At 48.5% G+C, this 12,319-nt stretch overlaps 1 protein-coding gene across 1 annotated transcript in view; it reads left to right on the top strand.

Annotated features, from left to right (window-relative positions):
* BAZ1B (bromodomain adjacent to zinc finger domain 1B) overlaps positions 1-8,022 on the top strand; it is a 69,158-nt gene extending 61,136 nt beyond the window's left edge. The window contains exons 14-16 of the mRNA XM_030537094.1: positions 2,851-3,002; positions 5,476-5,579; positions 6,216-8,022. Coding sequence (XP_030392954.1) covers positions 2,851-3,002; positions 5,476-5,579; positions 6,216-6,582 — 623 coding nt within the window. The 3' untranslated portion in view covers positions 6,583-8,022. The remainder of the gene's footprint in view (positions 1-2,850; positions 3,003-5,475; positions 5,580-6,215) is intronic.
* The last annotated feature ends 4,297 nt before the right edge of the window (positions 8,023-12,319 follow it).

The following is a 12,319-nucleotide window of genomic DNA, read 5'->3' as shown; positions in this document are numbered from 1 at the left end:
CTGCCAGCCTAAGATGTAAAAGATAGATGGAGTAGATGGGGGGAGGGATAGCTCAGTGGTTTGAGCATTGGCCTGCTAAACCTTCTGAGGTCCCTTCCAACCCTAATCTTCTATGATTCTATGAAGAAATTGACCCAATTTGTTTTATGAAATCAATGGCATGCTAAACCCAGGGTTTTGAGTTCAATCCTTGAGGGAACCATTCTGTGTGACAGTTTGTGTTTCTCCTTGATGCAAAGCCACCCCTTTTGTTGATTTTAATTCCCTGTAAGCCGTGTCGTCAGTTGCCCCTCCCTCTGTCAGAGCAATGGCAGACAATTGTTTTGCGCCTTTTTTCAGCACAGAACCAGAAGCTGCAAAAGCAAAACCAGGCGAGAAGGTGATGGCAGTGCGGTGACGAGAGTGATGAGGACATAGACATGGTCATAGACGTCTCACAAAGTACGGGCCGGGCAACGTGCCCCGGCAGTGTGCACATCATGCTGATGAGCTCTGCATGGTCACCTGTGCTGATCAGCTCGCCACGCTGGCCAAACAGGAAATGAAATTCAAAAGTTTGTGGGGCTTTTCCTGTCTACCTGGCCAGTGCATCTGAGTTGAGAGCGCTGTCCGGAGCGGTCATAATGGAGCACTCTGGGATAGCTCCTGGAGGCCAATACCATGAAATTGCATCCACACTACCCCAATTTGACCCGGCAAGGCCGAATTCAGCACTAATCCCCTCATCGGAGGTGGAGTAAAGAAATCGATTTAAAGAGCCCTTTAAGTATTAAAAAAAAAAAAAGGGGGAGGGGGGCTTCATCGTGTGGACGGTCCAAGCTTAAATTCAGGTAACGCTGCTAAATTCGACCTAAAGTCATAGTGTAGACCAGACCTGAGTGTGAAACATGCTTCTCCACCCCAAATCCAACAGTTTTTCTGCCACGCTCCATCTCCTTCCTTTTGTTTTTGGGACTTTGCTGCTGCCCCACTGGAGTAGATCAGGAAGCGTGAACTGGAAAGGTCCCTGAAATGCACATGCACACCATTTGCTTTCAGCTGAAATGTCATTGACATGAAAGTTGTAGCTTCAGACCAAATTCTTCAGCTAAAGCTGGTGATGGAATTCAGTTACTGAGACCCAGGGGATTTGTATACGTTCTCCCAGTGGTCTCCGACTGGGGAGTGTTTTGTACTACTGAGCTCCAGCTGGCTGGTTCAGGCCTTACACATTTTTCCATTTTGTTTAATTTGTGGGGTGTTCCTTGATCTTCTGATATAGGTTGCTCTTTGTTCTTTGAAGTATCCATGTCCACGCTTTGGAGTATGTTCAGCCCTTGATGCATTCCAGTTCCAGGACCAAAGCCAGGGTTTTCAGACAATAGCAAAAGAGGGTTACTGTCACTAAAAATAAAGCATTAAACTCAACCCCCAGCTTTACAGGGCATTAGCATGGAAAGGTCATGGTGGAAAACTTTTTTGTTTTAGTGGAGGAGTCCCAGTTAATCCTTGTGTAGCGTTTATCCTGAGGATAGAATATAGAATGTTGGATTGTCAGACATTTAACACATGCTGTGAACTTGACACACAAGCAGGAGCGACAGTGTACAGACATCCCACTGCCCTGACACACGCTGCTCCTGCAGGGGGCCTGACAAGATGATTTATTGGACAGGGCTGGATTAGAGGCCACAAGTGAAGGACTGCTGCATGTTGGACATGGCTTTCGTATGCATTTATGACCAGGTGTAAGGCGCTTGCTCGGGAAGAAAGACCAACATACACCCAATGCACAGGGGTCGCAGGAGAATTTTAAGACAGGAGACAGTTCGTCACCATGCTTGCATTCCCTCCATTTAAAATGGTGACAGGCAGGCTGACAAATGGGCAAAAACATTTATCTGGAACATAATGTAGCAGCCCCAATGTTTGGAATAAAATTCCATTGTTTACCAATTCCAGCATGTGGAGCAGCTCCCTGCCAGAGTAACTCGACACCCACTGTGAACACAGTTAGCTTTTCAGGGGGACTTAGCAACTGGCTTATCCTATTGTGTGGGCCACTTGTAAATGCCTGTAAAGGCACCCATTCAGCCATCCACACTCTGGCAGGGAGCAAGGGGACAACAGGAAACCAAGGGATTCCCACATATTTCTGGTCTGAACAGTGCAGGAAGGTGTAAGTTAAGCCTTGGAGATAACTCCCTCCCTCCTCCTCCCTCCCCCCCCCCCAAGAGCTTGGAAATATCAGGATTTTAGCACTAGGACATTTCTGCTTCAACACTGCCACAGCTGAACCTTGCTCACAAAGAGCTCAGAATTCCAAATCCCCCTCCCAGCTAGAGGTCTGCTGGCAGTGTGTGTGGTCACCCATGAGTAGGCATAACATCCTTGCCAACCACGAGTGCCCTTTCTGGAAAGGGGGCATTTGCTTCACCTGGAGAAGGCATGATTGCTTGGCTTACTCAGTGTATGCATAAGTGAGTAAAGACTGGTGAGAAGCAGCACCTGTCCAGCCAACTGAGACAGCAGTATGACCGTACGTGCGTTGGTCCAGCTGGGCAGAGATGGTGTAACTCTCCATTTTAAACCTTTATGTGGCCACTACTCAGGGCACCAAATTCTTCTTTGAATGGTTGCTGTTATATGCGACTGTCTCTGCAGAGATTAGATTATTTGCTGTTGTCTGTGATGGAGACAGTCTCAGTGACTTGGAGAGGTGATAACACTTGAGTCAGCTTCTTAACATTAGGAGCAGAAGCCAAGAGGCTGAAGGGCTCCTCTCCGTTGTCATCCTCTCTCCTTGGTTTAAGGCTCTCAGATTTCTCTCCAAAAGTGAACCTGTTCTTAAAACTGTGCTGATCGTTTCAGTGAGACCCAGAAAGGCACCCAAGGGCAAGCAGAGCACAATGATGTATCCTTCCAGGCAAGGCAGGCACCAAGGGAAGAAACAGTCGCTGCATGTCACCAGAGGACCCCGGCAGCAGGCCACACCTGTCAATGGAGCAGATATTGATGAGCTGGTAAGAGCCAAATTGCCCCCAGGAGATTGCTCATTTCATGAGTTATAAACTCAACAGGTGTTACGCTTCCTTCCCCTCCCCTTCTCAAAGAAATGCCCCGAATTGTATTGTGAAATCCACACGGGGCTGAGGTCTGTCTAACAAAGGCCATGTATCCTTAAGGGCCCAGCGCAAACGGAGCACAGATATGCCAGGCATCCTTCCCCAGCCGCTTTCACACATTGTCCCCCTTGATTAGCAGGCGGCCTGCAGCTTGTTAAAGGGTTTTAAATAGTATCCATATGTCTGTGCAGAGAGGTGGGGGAGGAGGGGGGGTCCGGGATGGTGATAGAATGCCAGCAATGCTGGACCCTCGCTCCCCGGGCTTGGCCATTTTCTGACAGTTGTTGTCCGGACGGTCACTCCCCAACCTTCAGGACATAATTTAGCTGGTTTAGGTTTCACTTGACATTTAATGAATAAAACCTTATGTGTTTGAATAGAGCCAATCCTATGGGTGTGCTGGGAAGGGCGGAGCTGGGGGTTCTATGCTAACTGTCCTGGGGATGTAGCCGTTAGGGTTACGTGGGGATATTGGCATTCTAGCATCATGGTGCAGTGTCACAGGATCTTCCCACAGATCTGCTGTACATCTAGTGACCAGTGTTAACAGTGCTGCTGTTATAGCCTGTCACAGGTGCTCCTCCCAAAGTGCCCAGCATCAACAGCTTTTGCTTCTTGGGCTGGAGTGCAGGGCTTGGGGCTCAGGCTCCTGCTGCAATAGGGTACCTGAGGTGGGGTAAAAGAACAGCTAGTGGGTCTGTAGTTGCCTTGTGTGATGCAGTAGGGTCTGTCTGTGGGGGGATGGGAGAGCTGGGGAGGACTTTAGGTGAGGGACAGGATTTTTAAGCCTGTAACCTCAGCCGGGCGGGGTGTCAGCACCTTTGCCCGGGAATCTGGGCAAAGGAATTGGCCGGCTGGAGGAAAGGCAGTTCGGTTTCGGTTTTGGGCTGGGTGATTGGAATTCAGGGAATCCTATGTTGGGATCCAAGCACCTTGAACCCCCAGAAGGACTCGATTGAGGGGTCCTGGTTGTGCCTCCAAGCTCTGCTGTAACCTGCATTCCTGTTGTCCAATAAACCTTCTGTTTTACTGGCTGGCTGAGAGTCACTGTGAGTCCCAGGAAGAGGGATGCAGGACCGGATTCCCCCACGCTCCATGACACCTTGTGCTAACCTATACAGGAGACCCCTTTTCTGCTGGCCTTTTCTTGTTGCTTGCTCGCATGCTCACCAGATCAGGGGAAGTGCACCATAGCCAGCTAGAGGTACCTTTGAGGTGAGGAATGGTCTCATCTAAACACCAGGGTCGGCTGCTGGGAATTGTGGACCTCAGTAAAATATTGGGTGTCTTGGTTAAAATCTCTCTCTCTCTCTCTCTCTCTCTCTCTCTCTCTCTCTCTCTCTCTAACCCTCTAGGCTTAGGAGACAGGTCCTGTTAACTCCCTGCCCCTCTTACCAGCACAAATGTGATTTGTTGACAATCGTAGCCTAGGTCCAGGATGTTACATTGATATGGAGGGAACTGCAGTATCTGTATGCAGTGACCCTGCAGAGCTCAGAGCCGAGGGGGCTCCAGTACAGTAGTGGCTGACTGGCTACAAAGCCCTAGACAAATGGCTGACCTTGTGCACTGCTTGTTTCTCGAGTACAGCAAAGCTTGGAGCCATCAGCTGCTGTTTGGTATTTAAAATGGCATGGTAGCCTATGCTGCAGGCCTGTTAACATGGCACCACAACTGCTTTCTTCCTCTCCTTTGCCTGTCATATGCTGTCTACCCAGGGGGTAAGGAGGGGAGGGATTTGCACACTCCATTTGTTGTCATTTTATTCTTTGGCCACTTGCTTTGAACCTCTTTGAAAAAGCCTCCTGCCCCTGAAAAAAGGACAGGGCTGCCTGTAAACTATTCCTGTCAGAGCTTTTGGACAGAGTTCCCATTTTGTAACTCAAGCTGCCATGGCATTTCTTGGCTGCTAGCATCAAAGCTTCCGCAGCCGAGCAGTTTGCTCCTTGATTATTGCAGAGAGGATAGTTGAGTTTGAACACCTTAAGCTTTAGTGTTTACATCAGTATCACTGCTCCCCTACCCACTGATACACCTGCTTGTGATAGGATTGAAAAGGAAAACTCTGCTCCTATTTTCCTCCCCTCGGGGCTTGTCCATGCAGTGAGCAAGCTAGGGTGTGAGTGAATGCTCAGCACACTAGCCTGCCACACACGAAGTTACCGTCATGACCCTGCTGGTGTGCATTAGGCAACATTTAGTGCATGGTAGCAGGGTCCTGCCAGCGACTTAGTGAGCTGTATAGTCACACCCTGACTTGCTGCTCACTAAGACTCAGTGTGGGCAAGTCCTTAGGAACTATTTTGGCTACGGTTAAATCATATGCCGGTTTCCCTCCTTTTTAATGGCTTGCTCCACTTCGTGTGGTTAGGTGCTTCAAACGAAGAAGACTTCACGTCGCCAGAACCTGGAGCTGCAGAAGTGTGAGGAAATCCTCAATAAGCTCATGAAGTACCGCTTCAGCTGGCCCTTCAGGTGAGGCACTTAGGGCTTCCTTCCCTGTGTGAACTCTCCTTGGAACTCTGCCCGTGCAGTGGGCGTGGATCCACCTCAGGGCCGCATGAAGCCATGGCTGCAAGTGGCTGCTGGCCCGGAGGCCTGGGTGTGCTAGAAGCAGAAGTAGTACAGAGAAGAAGGAGGGGTCTACCTGTTACACTAGGAACCCCTGTGCCCAGTGTCTCTGGAGACTAGTTTCTATGGAGGGAACCAAGATTGACTTCTAAAGCTAGGAAGTGACATGCTCCCATTCCCTTCTCTGCACAGTACCGAGCATTGGGCCACCCAAAGTGTTCCCTCCAGAGGAAGCATGTTCTAGTGGATATAGTCCTCATCGCCAGAGTTCAAATTCAGCTCTGCTACCAATTCCCTCCTATGAAGGGCAAGGCATTTTAACTGCCTGAATTTCTCCATCTGTAAGCTGGCTACCTCCTGGGGATGCTGGGTATTGGTTGGTTTGTAAAGGGCTTTAGGCACCAAGGTTTGTGATGTTGCTGGGAGCTGCAGGTCCATGTCAGTGGATATAGCAGGTTTGTGAGAGTGTCCTGCTAGTATCTAGGTAATACCAATATCTGACGCTAATTCTTCTCCTGTCTTTGACTCCTTCCTCGGCAGGGAGCCAGTGACCACAGAGGAAGCTGAAGATTACTTTGAGGTCATCAGCAACCCGATGGACTTCCAGACTATGCAGAGCAAGTGCTCATGTGGCAGCTATCGCTCTGTGCTAGAGTTTCTCTCTGACATCAAACAAGTGTTCTCCAACGCTGAGCACTACAATCAGAATGGGAGCCACGTACTGTCCTGCCTGGAGAAGACAGAACAGTGTTTGATTGACATGCTGCACAAACACTTGCCTGGCCATACGTACTCACGCAGAAAACGCAAGAAGCCCTCTGCCAGGCACCAGGGACTAGAGGAGCAGGAAGGAGACAGTGAGTCAGAGGCCACTGAACATTCCAGGGGGCGAAAGAGAAAGAAATGAGGGGCAGGGAGACTGTGGGGAGACAGAGTTGGAGCAGGCCTTCTGGTGCTGCTGGGCGGCAGGCTTGGCTGTCTGAAGGGATTTAGGAAGCAGCAGACACTACTTTATTAATCCAGCCTTTCCCATGACCAGTTCTAGTTTGTAATTTCTCTGTATCTTCCTGAAGTATTTGGCATCCATCAAGTGAGCAGAGGTGACTTACTGCTTCCAGCAAAATACATAAAGCTCTTATGGGATTGTCCTGCTAGAAGAAGAAGGTGGGAGGGCAAGCGGAAGAACTGGCCTAAGCCTCATTGGACAGGGGAGTGTGAAGTCTCCTCCAGTTTGGAGCGCTATCTGCTTTCTCGGAACGGAGCTGCTTCCTTCCCCTTTAGCTGAGCAGCCAACACTGGAGCGCTGTGGGACCTCCTGCCATCTGCTGCCTGTGATGTGAAACCAGCCCTCATCTAGCATGGGGAGGGATCATGTTGCTTCACAGAAGGACGGAGTGTGATCAGGCCAATGGCCATTAGTTTTGTATGTGTATATTTATATGATGTTAATTTTGAGCCCCCAATGAAGGGACGCGTTGAGTGAGCAAAGCACTTACATTTATGGAGATATGGCTTTCACCAGCATCATAATACAAATGGCTTTGAGGTGCTCTTGCTTCTCTCCTCTCTTTCTTCTGGGGAGCAGTCTTCTGAGGCCATGCTCTGAGGAGCTTGTCCTTTCTTCTGACTGCAGCGCTCCAGTTGGACATGATCGTTGGTTCTCCTGCTCACCTTTAACAGCACATAATCATGTAGCCTTGGAGTGGATGAACCAAGTGTCAGAGGCATATCAGAGATGTGGCATTCCCACACATCCTGTAGAAAACCCTGGGAGGGGAAGCAGCAGAAACTTGTTCTGTGTAACTTTTTAAATTAATTTTCTAGTTTGTCACTTGTTTCTAGCAGTGAGCTTGTATAAAGAACACCTTGTAAGATACCTTTGTCTTGCTTTGGCACATGTACAGTACAGTTTATATGAAAATGTGTTTGCTTTATATTTTTCCTTCTAAAACTCTTGTTTTCCTCTCAGTAGCTGGAGTTGAGCGGGGGGATTTGTTTGGGGAGGGAAGGGAGGGGTCTCACTGACCCTTTCCTAGATTTGCTCTCTCCTTTTATAGTAATACCTCCACTGACTCAGCCTCCCTTCCCCCCCCACCCACCCGCCACGCCCTGTAACGTGCAGAAGGGTGGACTCTGACTTAAACAGCGGTTGACTAGTGGGAAAGATCTGTTGTGCTGGGGAGAGAGACATGGCTCTGTCATGCGTCCCCAACAGCTTGTGCCACTTGAGTTATTGATTTTTGTTTAAGCAAAACTTTTTTTTTTTTTTTTTTGCCTCTCCCTCCTTATGACAGATTTTGGTCTAACAATCAGGGTTTGAACATCTTATGATGTCTTTAAATTGGAACAAAATAGCAGTGTGGCTATTCTATGCTGATCATTAAATTTAAAACAACCTGGTGCAGCTCCTATGATTTGAGAATAAAAAGGTTAATGAAGATGGCAGCCCAGTGTTTATGTACTTGTTTTTGTTTTTTCAACCAAGCACTTGGTTCACTCCTGGACTGTCAGTCAGTGTTGTGAGCCTATAGCAGAATTCTAGCCTCCTTCTCTCCTCCCCCAGCCCCACCAGCTTGTCCCACAGAACTAGCACTGTCACTTGTGTTTGACACCCCCCCCTTGAAGGCGTTGTTTTGTCTTGTTAATATTGACCATTTTGTGCAGCTCCTACACAGTGAAACCTTTGGAACTGTACATTATTTAAAAAAAAAATTGTCATGGGGGGGAGGGGGGTTCTGCTAAGGGCTGTACTTGTAATAAATTGGAAATTTAAAAATAAACATTATGTTCTTGTGTTTGTAAAACTGCTTGTAGAGAGTCCTTTCCCGCTGCCTGTCCAAGCAGAGCCGAGTAGTGCTCGCTGCAGGGCTCTCCCCCCTTCACAGCCCTCTTCTGAATGGCTGGCATCTTGAGGAGAAATGGGGCTACTTTCACAAAGCAACTACCAGTATTCCATGAATGAGCTGGGGAAGAGGGAGAGACTGGGTAAGTGGAACTAATATCTTGGAAGAAATATACCTCACGTGCAACTGTTCAAGGTCTGTACAAGAGTCTGATACTGTCGCTTTCAGAACTTACAACAGTGCAGTCTTGTTGTTGGGGGTGTGTAACAGCCCAGAAGTTGAGACTGAGAAGGCTCCCACCAAGGCTACTTTTCAGGCATCTAGAACTCTGAAGAAAACTGCCTTTTAGGCTAGAGAGGAAGAGACTAGATTCATCAAGTGCAGGGCCAGAAGGGACCAGTGTGATCATCTAGTCTGACCTCTAGAGCACAAGCCATGGAACGTTCCAAAATAAGTCCTGGAGCAGAACTTCTAGGGAAAAACCCATCTTGATTTTAAAAACTGCCAGTGATGAAGACTCAACCATGATCCAGGTAGGTTGTTCCAGTGGTTAATTACCTTGACTGTTAATTTACACCTTATTTCCAGTCTGAATTTGTCTAGCTTCCGCTTCCAGCCATTGGATTTGTAACTGGCTCTTGGGCAAGTCACTCTGGTCCTCAATCCCCGTCAGTGAAATGGGGATGATAGCATTTTCCCACTTCTGACTAGATGACAGAACAAGGAGCAATGGTCTCAAGTTGCAGTGGGGAGGTCTAGGTTGGATATTAGGAAACACTATTTCACTAGGAGGGTGGTGAAGCACTGGAATGGGTTCCCTAGGGAGGTGGTAGAATCCCCTTCCTTAGAGGTTTTTAAGGTCAGGCTTGACAAAGCCCTGGCTGGGATGATTTAGTTGGGGATTGGTCCTGCTTTGAGCAGGGGGGTTGGACTAGAACCTCATGAGGTCCCTCCCAACCCTGATATTCTATGATACATGGAAAGAATGAGTTTCTCAGATACACTCCTGTCTGTTCAAGTGCAATAGGCTGCAACTCTCTTTGCGTCCCCACCCCCAAAGTGAACTTTCTGGGGAGTCTGTAGTATCATTTGGCTGGTACTTTGAACAAAACGTCCTCGCTAGTTTCATTGAATGCTTGTCTGGTTCTCATGATCCCAACAGCTTCATTTTCGGTGTTATTGAGGACATGTCCCTTTGGCATGTCTGAAGAATTGTGACATCCAGATAATGAAGTTAGCCACTGAGAACATGTATTCTGTGAGCAGGACATTTCACACTGAGGAGTCATGCTGCAGACCTACATGGAAGCCATGCAGACTGAGACATGATGGGTTACGATGCTTATCTCTGTGACTAATTGTCCATTTGAATAAACAGAAGAAACTAAAATCTTGGGCCAGGTCTACACTGGAAATTTTTGCTGGTGTTTATACTATCAGTTCAGGGTGTGATTATTTTTGTTGGGGGTCCGGGGAGGCAGCATTTCTACACTGGCAAAAGTCCTCATGTAGACACAGACGAGGATAAGTGTTTTTGCCAGCACAGCTTATTTTACTTGGGAACAGGTATAAGCTATTCCCCTATAAACTTTTTTTATGGGTAGTATAAGCTGCCTCTGTGCTCGGAAGATACACCGGCACTGCTACGTTTTGCTAGGAAAGATTTGCAAAGCTTGGGTTTTTCCTGATGCTGTCTTGTATTTAAAGGCAAAACCCTAAATAAATGCAAACCTCGTTTTCGTAGCAACTGTGCCTTGGAACTTGCAATGACATGCATTGAGACTGAACAGGACACATTTACAAGGAGTCTGAGTTGCACGGCTGCGAAGGAACTGAATTTCCTGGCTTGCTGTAGTTTAAAATCTCGAAGTGAGTGGGGCTCTGGCTTGTACCTTATGGTGGAACCTGCCAGTCTGTTCCAGTAGATCTCGGGGTGGAAGGGGGAGGCGTGAATGCTTTCTCCAGCAGAGATGCTGGACTCATCTGAGGCTCCTCTAGAACCTAATTTTTAGCTCCTGGAAAGAACAGTAGAACCTGTATGCATGAAAATGTGACTCAAACTGGTCTCTCTCCAGCCTTTAGCAGAGACCTCACTGTGTCCTCTGCAGTGTCTACACACAAACCACCTATAACTCCAAAGAACAGTTTGTTTTGTGATGTATATGCCTCTGGGTATGGAACCCACTTTCTAGTTGCAGTGCGGGTTGGGGTGTGGGGCTGGGCTCTGGCATGAAGATGAGGTGTTTGGGGTGCAGGAGGAGGTTCTGGGCTAGGGTTTGAGGCGGGGGGGGGGGGGTCCTGGCAGTGCTTAAGCACATAGGCAGCCAGGGCAGCTCCATGTGCTGCCCTTGCACCTGCATGTGCTGCCCCTACAGCTCCCATTGGTCACAGTTCCCAGCCAATGGGAGCTGCAGAACCAGCACTTGGATGGGGGCAATACACATAGGCTTCCTGGCCACCCATCCACCTAGAGGCCACAAGGACCTGGAGGCCACATGGAGCCAGGGCAGGCAGGGAGCCTGTCTTAGCTGTGGGCCCCCCTGCTGCGCTGCCGACCGGACTTTTAACAGCCCAGACAGCAGGGCTGACCGGAGCCACTAGGGTCCCTTTTTTTAACTGGACATTCCAGTCAAAAACTGGATGCCTTGGCAACCTGGCTGAGCTCACATGTCTACATTGCAATTTCATAGCCCTGGAGCTGAAGTCAGCTGCTCCAGCCCAGCCACAGGTGTTTCATCAGAGTGTAGACACACCCTCAGGCTTCACCAGGAGCTCTGTAATGAGCTGGAAATCAAAAGGATTCTGCCAAAAACTGGAGACATGGATGCATTGCTAATACGAAGTACTAAAGAACCTGATTTCCTGCTTTGATAGTGTTACTGGCCTGGTGGATAAAGACAGAAGCAGTAGATGTCATATATTGATTTTGACACAGCCCCATCTGACTCTCAAAGCAAATATGGAAAGGTGGGTGGGCAGGTGGGCAACTGGCTGAAAGACCGTACTCCAAGAGTGGTTCTCAATGGCTCACTGCCAAGCTGGGGTGGGTGGAGTTCAATGTTTTCATTAATGCCTTGAACTCAGGAAGTAGTTGCCCTGCTATGCTCAGTGCTGGAGCCTGTGTCCAGTTCCGGTGCTGCACTTCAGGAAAGATGTGGACAAAGTGCAGAGAGTCCAGAGGAGAGCAACAAAAATGATCAGCGCTTTAGAAAACTTGCCCTACAAAAACTAGGCAGGTTAAGTCTTGGACAAAGACTGAAGGGGATTTGATTGCAGTCTTCAAATATCTTAAGGGCTGTTATAGCGGACCGGGATCAGTTTTCCATATCCACTGGACGTAGGACAAGAAGTAATGGGCTTAATCTGCAGCAAGGAAAACCTGGGAACTGCCCACATTCCTCTTGTGGGAACAGAAGGTGGGGCTCCCCAGGCCAGAAATAGTACAACTGTGGGCATGGATTTCTGCATGCAAGGTGCTACCTCTAGGGGCAGGGATTTCAGCCACTGGGTCTTTTGCCGAAGTCAAGCTTGGTTTCCCTTTTCCCTTTCCAATGAATTGAGTGTCAGACATTTGGAATGAATTGACTGATCAATGGGGGAGGAAGGTGTGAGCAGGAGGGACAGACAGTTTGGATAGTTTGAAAGCTTTCTGAAAGGTCTAATTCACAGCAGCTGCTTCCCCCCCCATGCGCGCACACACTTCTGCTTCTGGTAAATAGTTTATGCCACCGCTTCTGAAAAATGTTACCCCTTCCTCATCTCTCCTTGCCCCCACGGTCTAAACTCTGCAGTGCTACTGTC

The sequence above is a fragment of the Gopherus evgoodei genome, chromosome 17 (genome assembly GCF_007399415.2).
Source record: "Gopherus evgoodei ecotype Sinaloan lineage chromosome 17, rGopEvg1_v1.p, whole genome shotgun sequence".
NCBI classification, from domain to species: Eukaryota; Metazoa; Chordata; order Testudines; family Testudinidae; genus Gopherus; species Gopherus evgoodei.
Note: the sequence above shows the minus strand (reverse complement) of the source record. Positions and strands in the feature narration are given on the sequence as shown.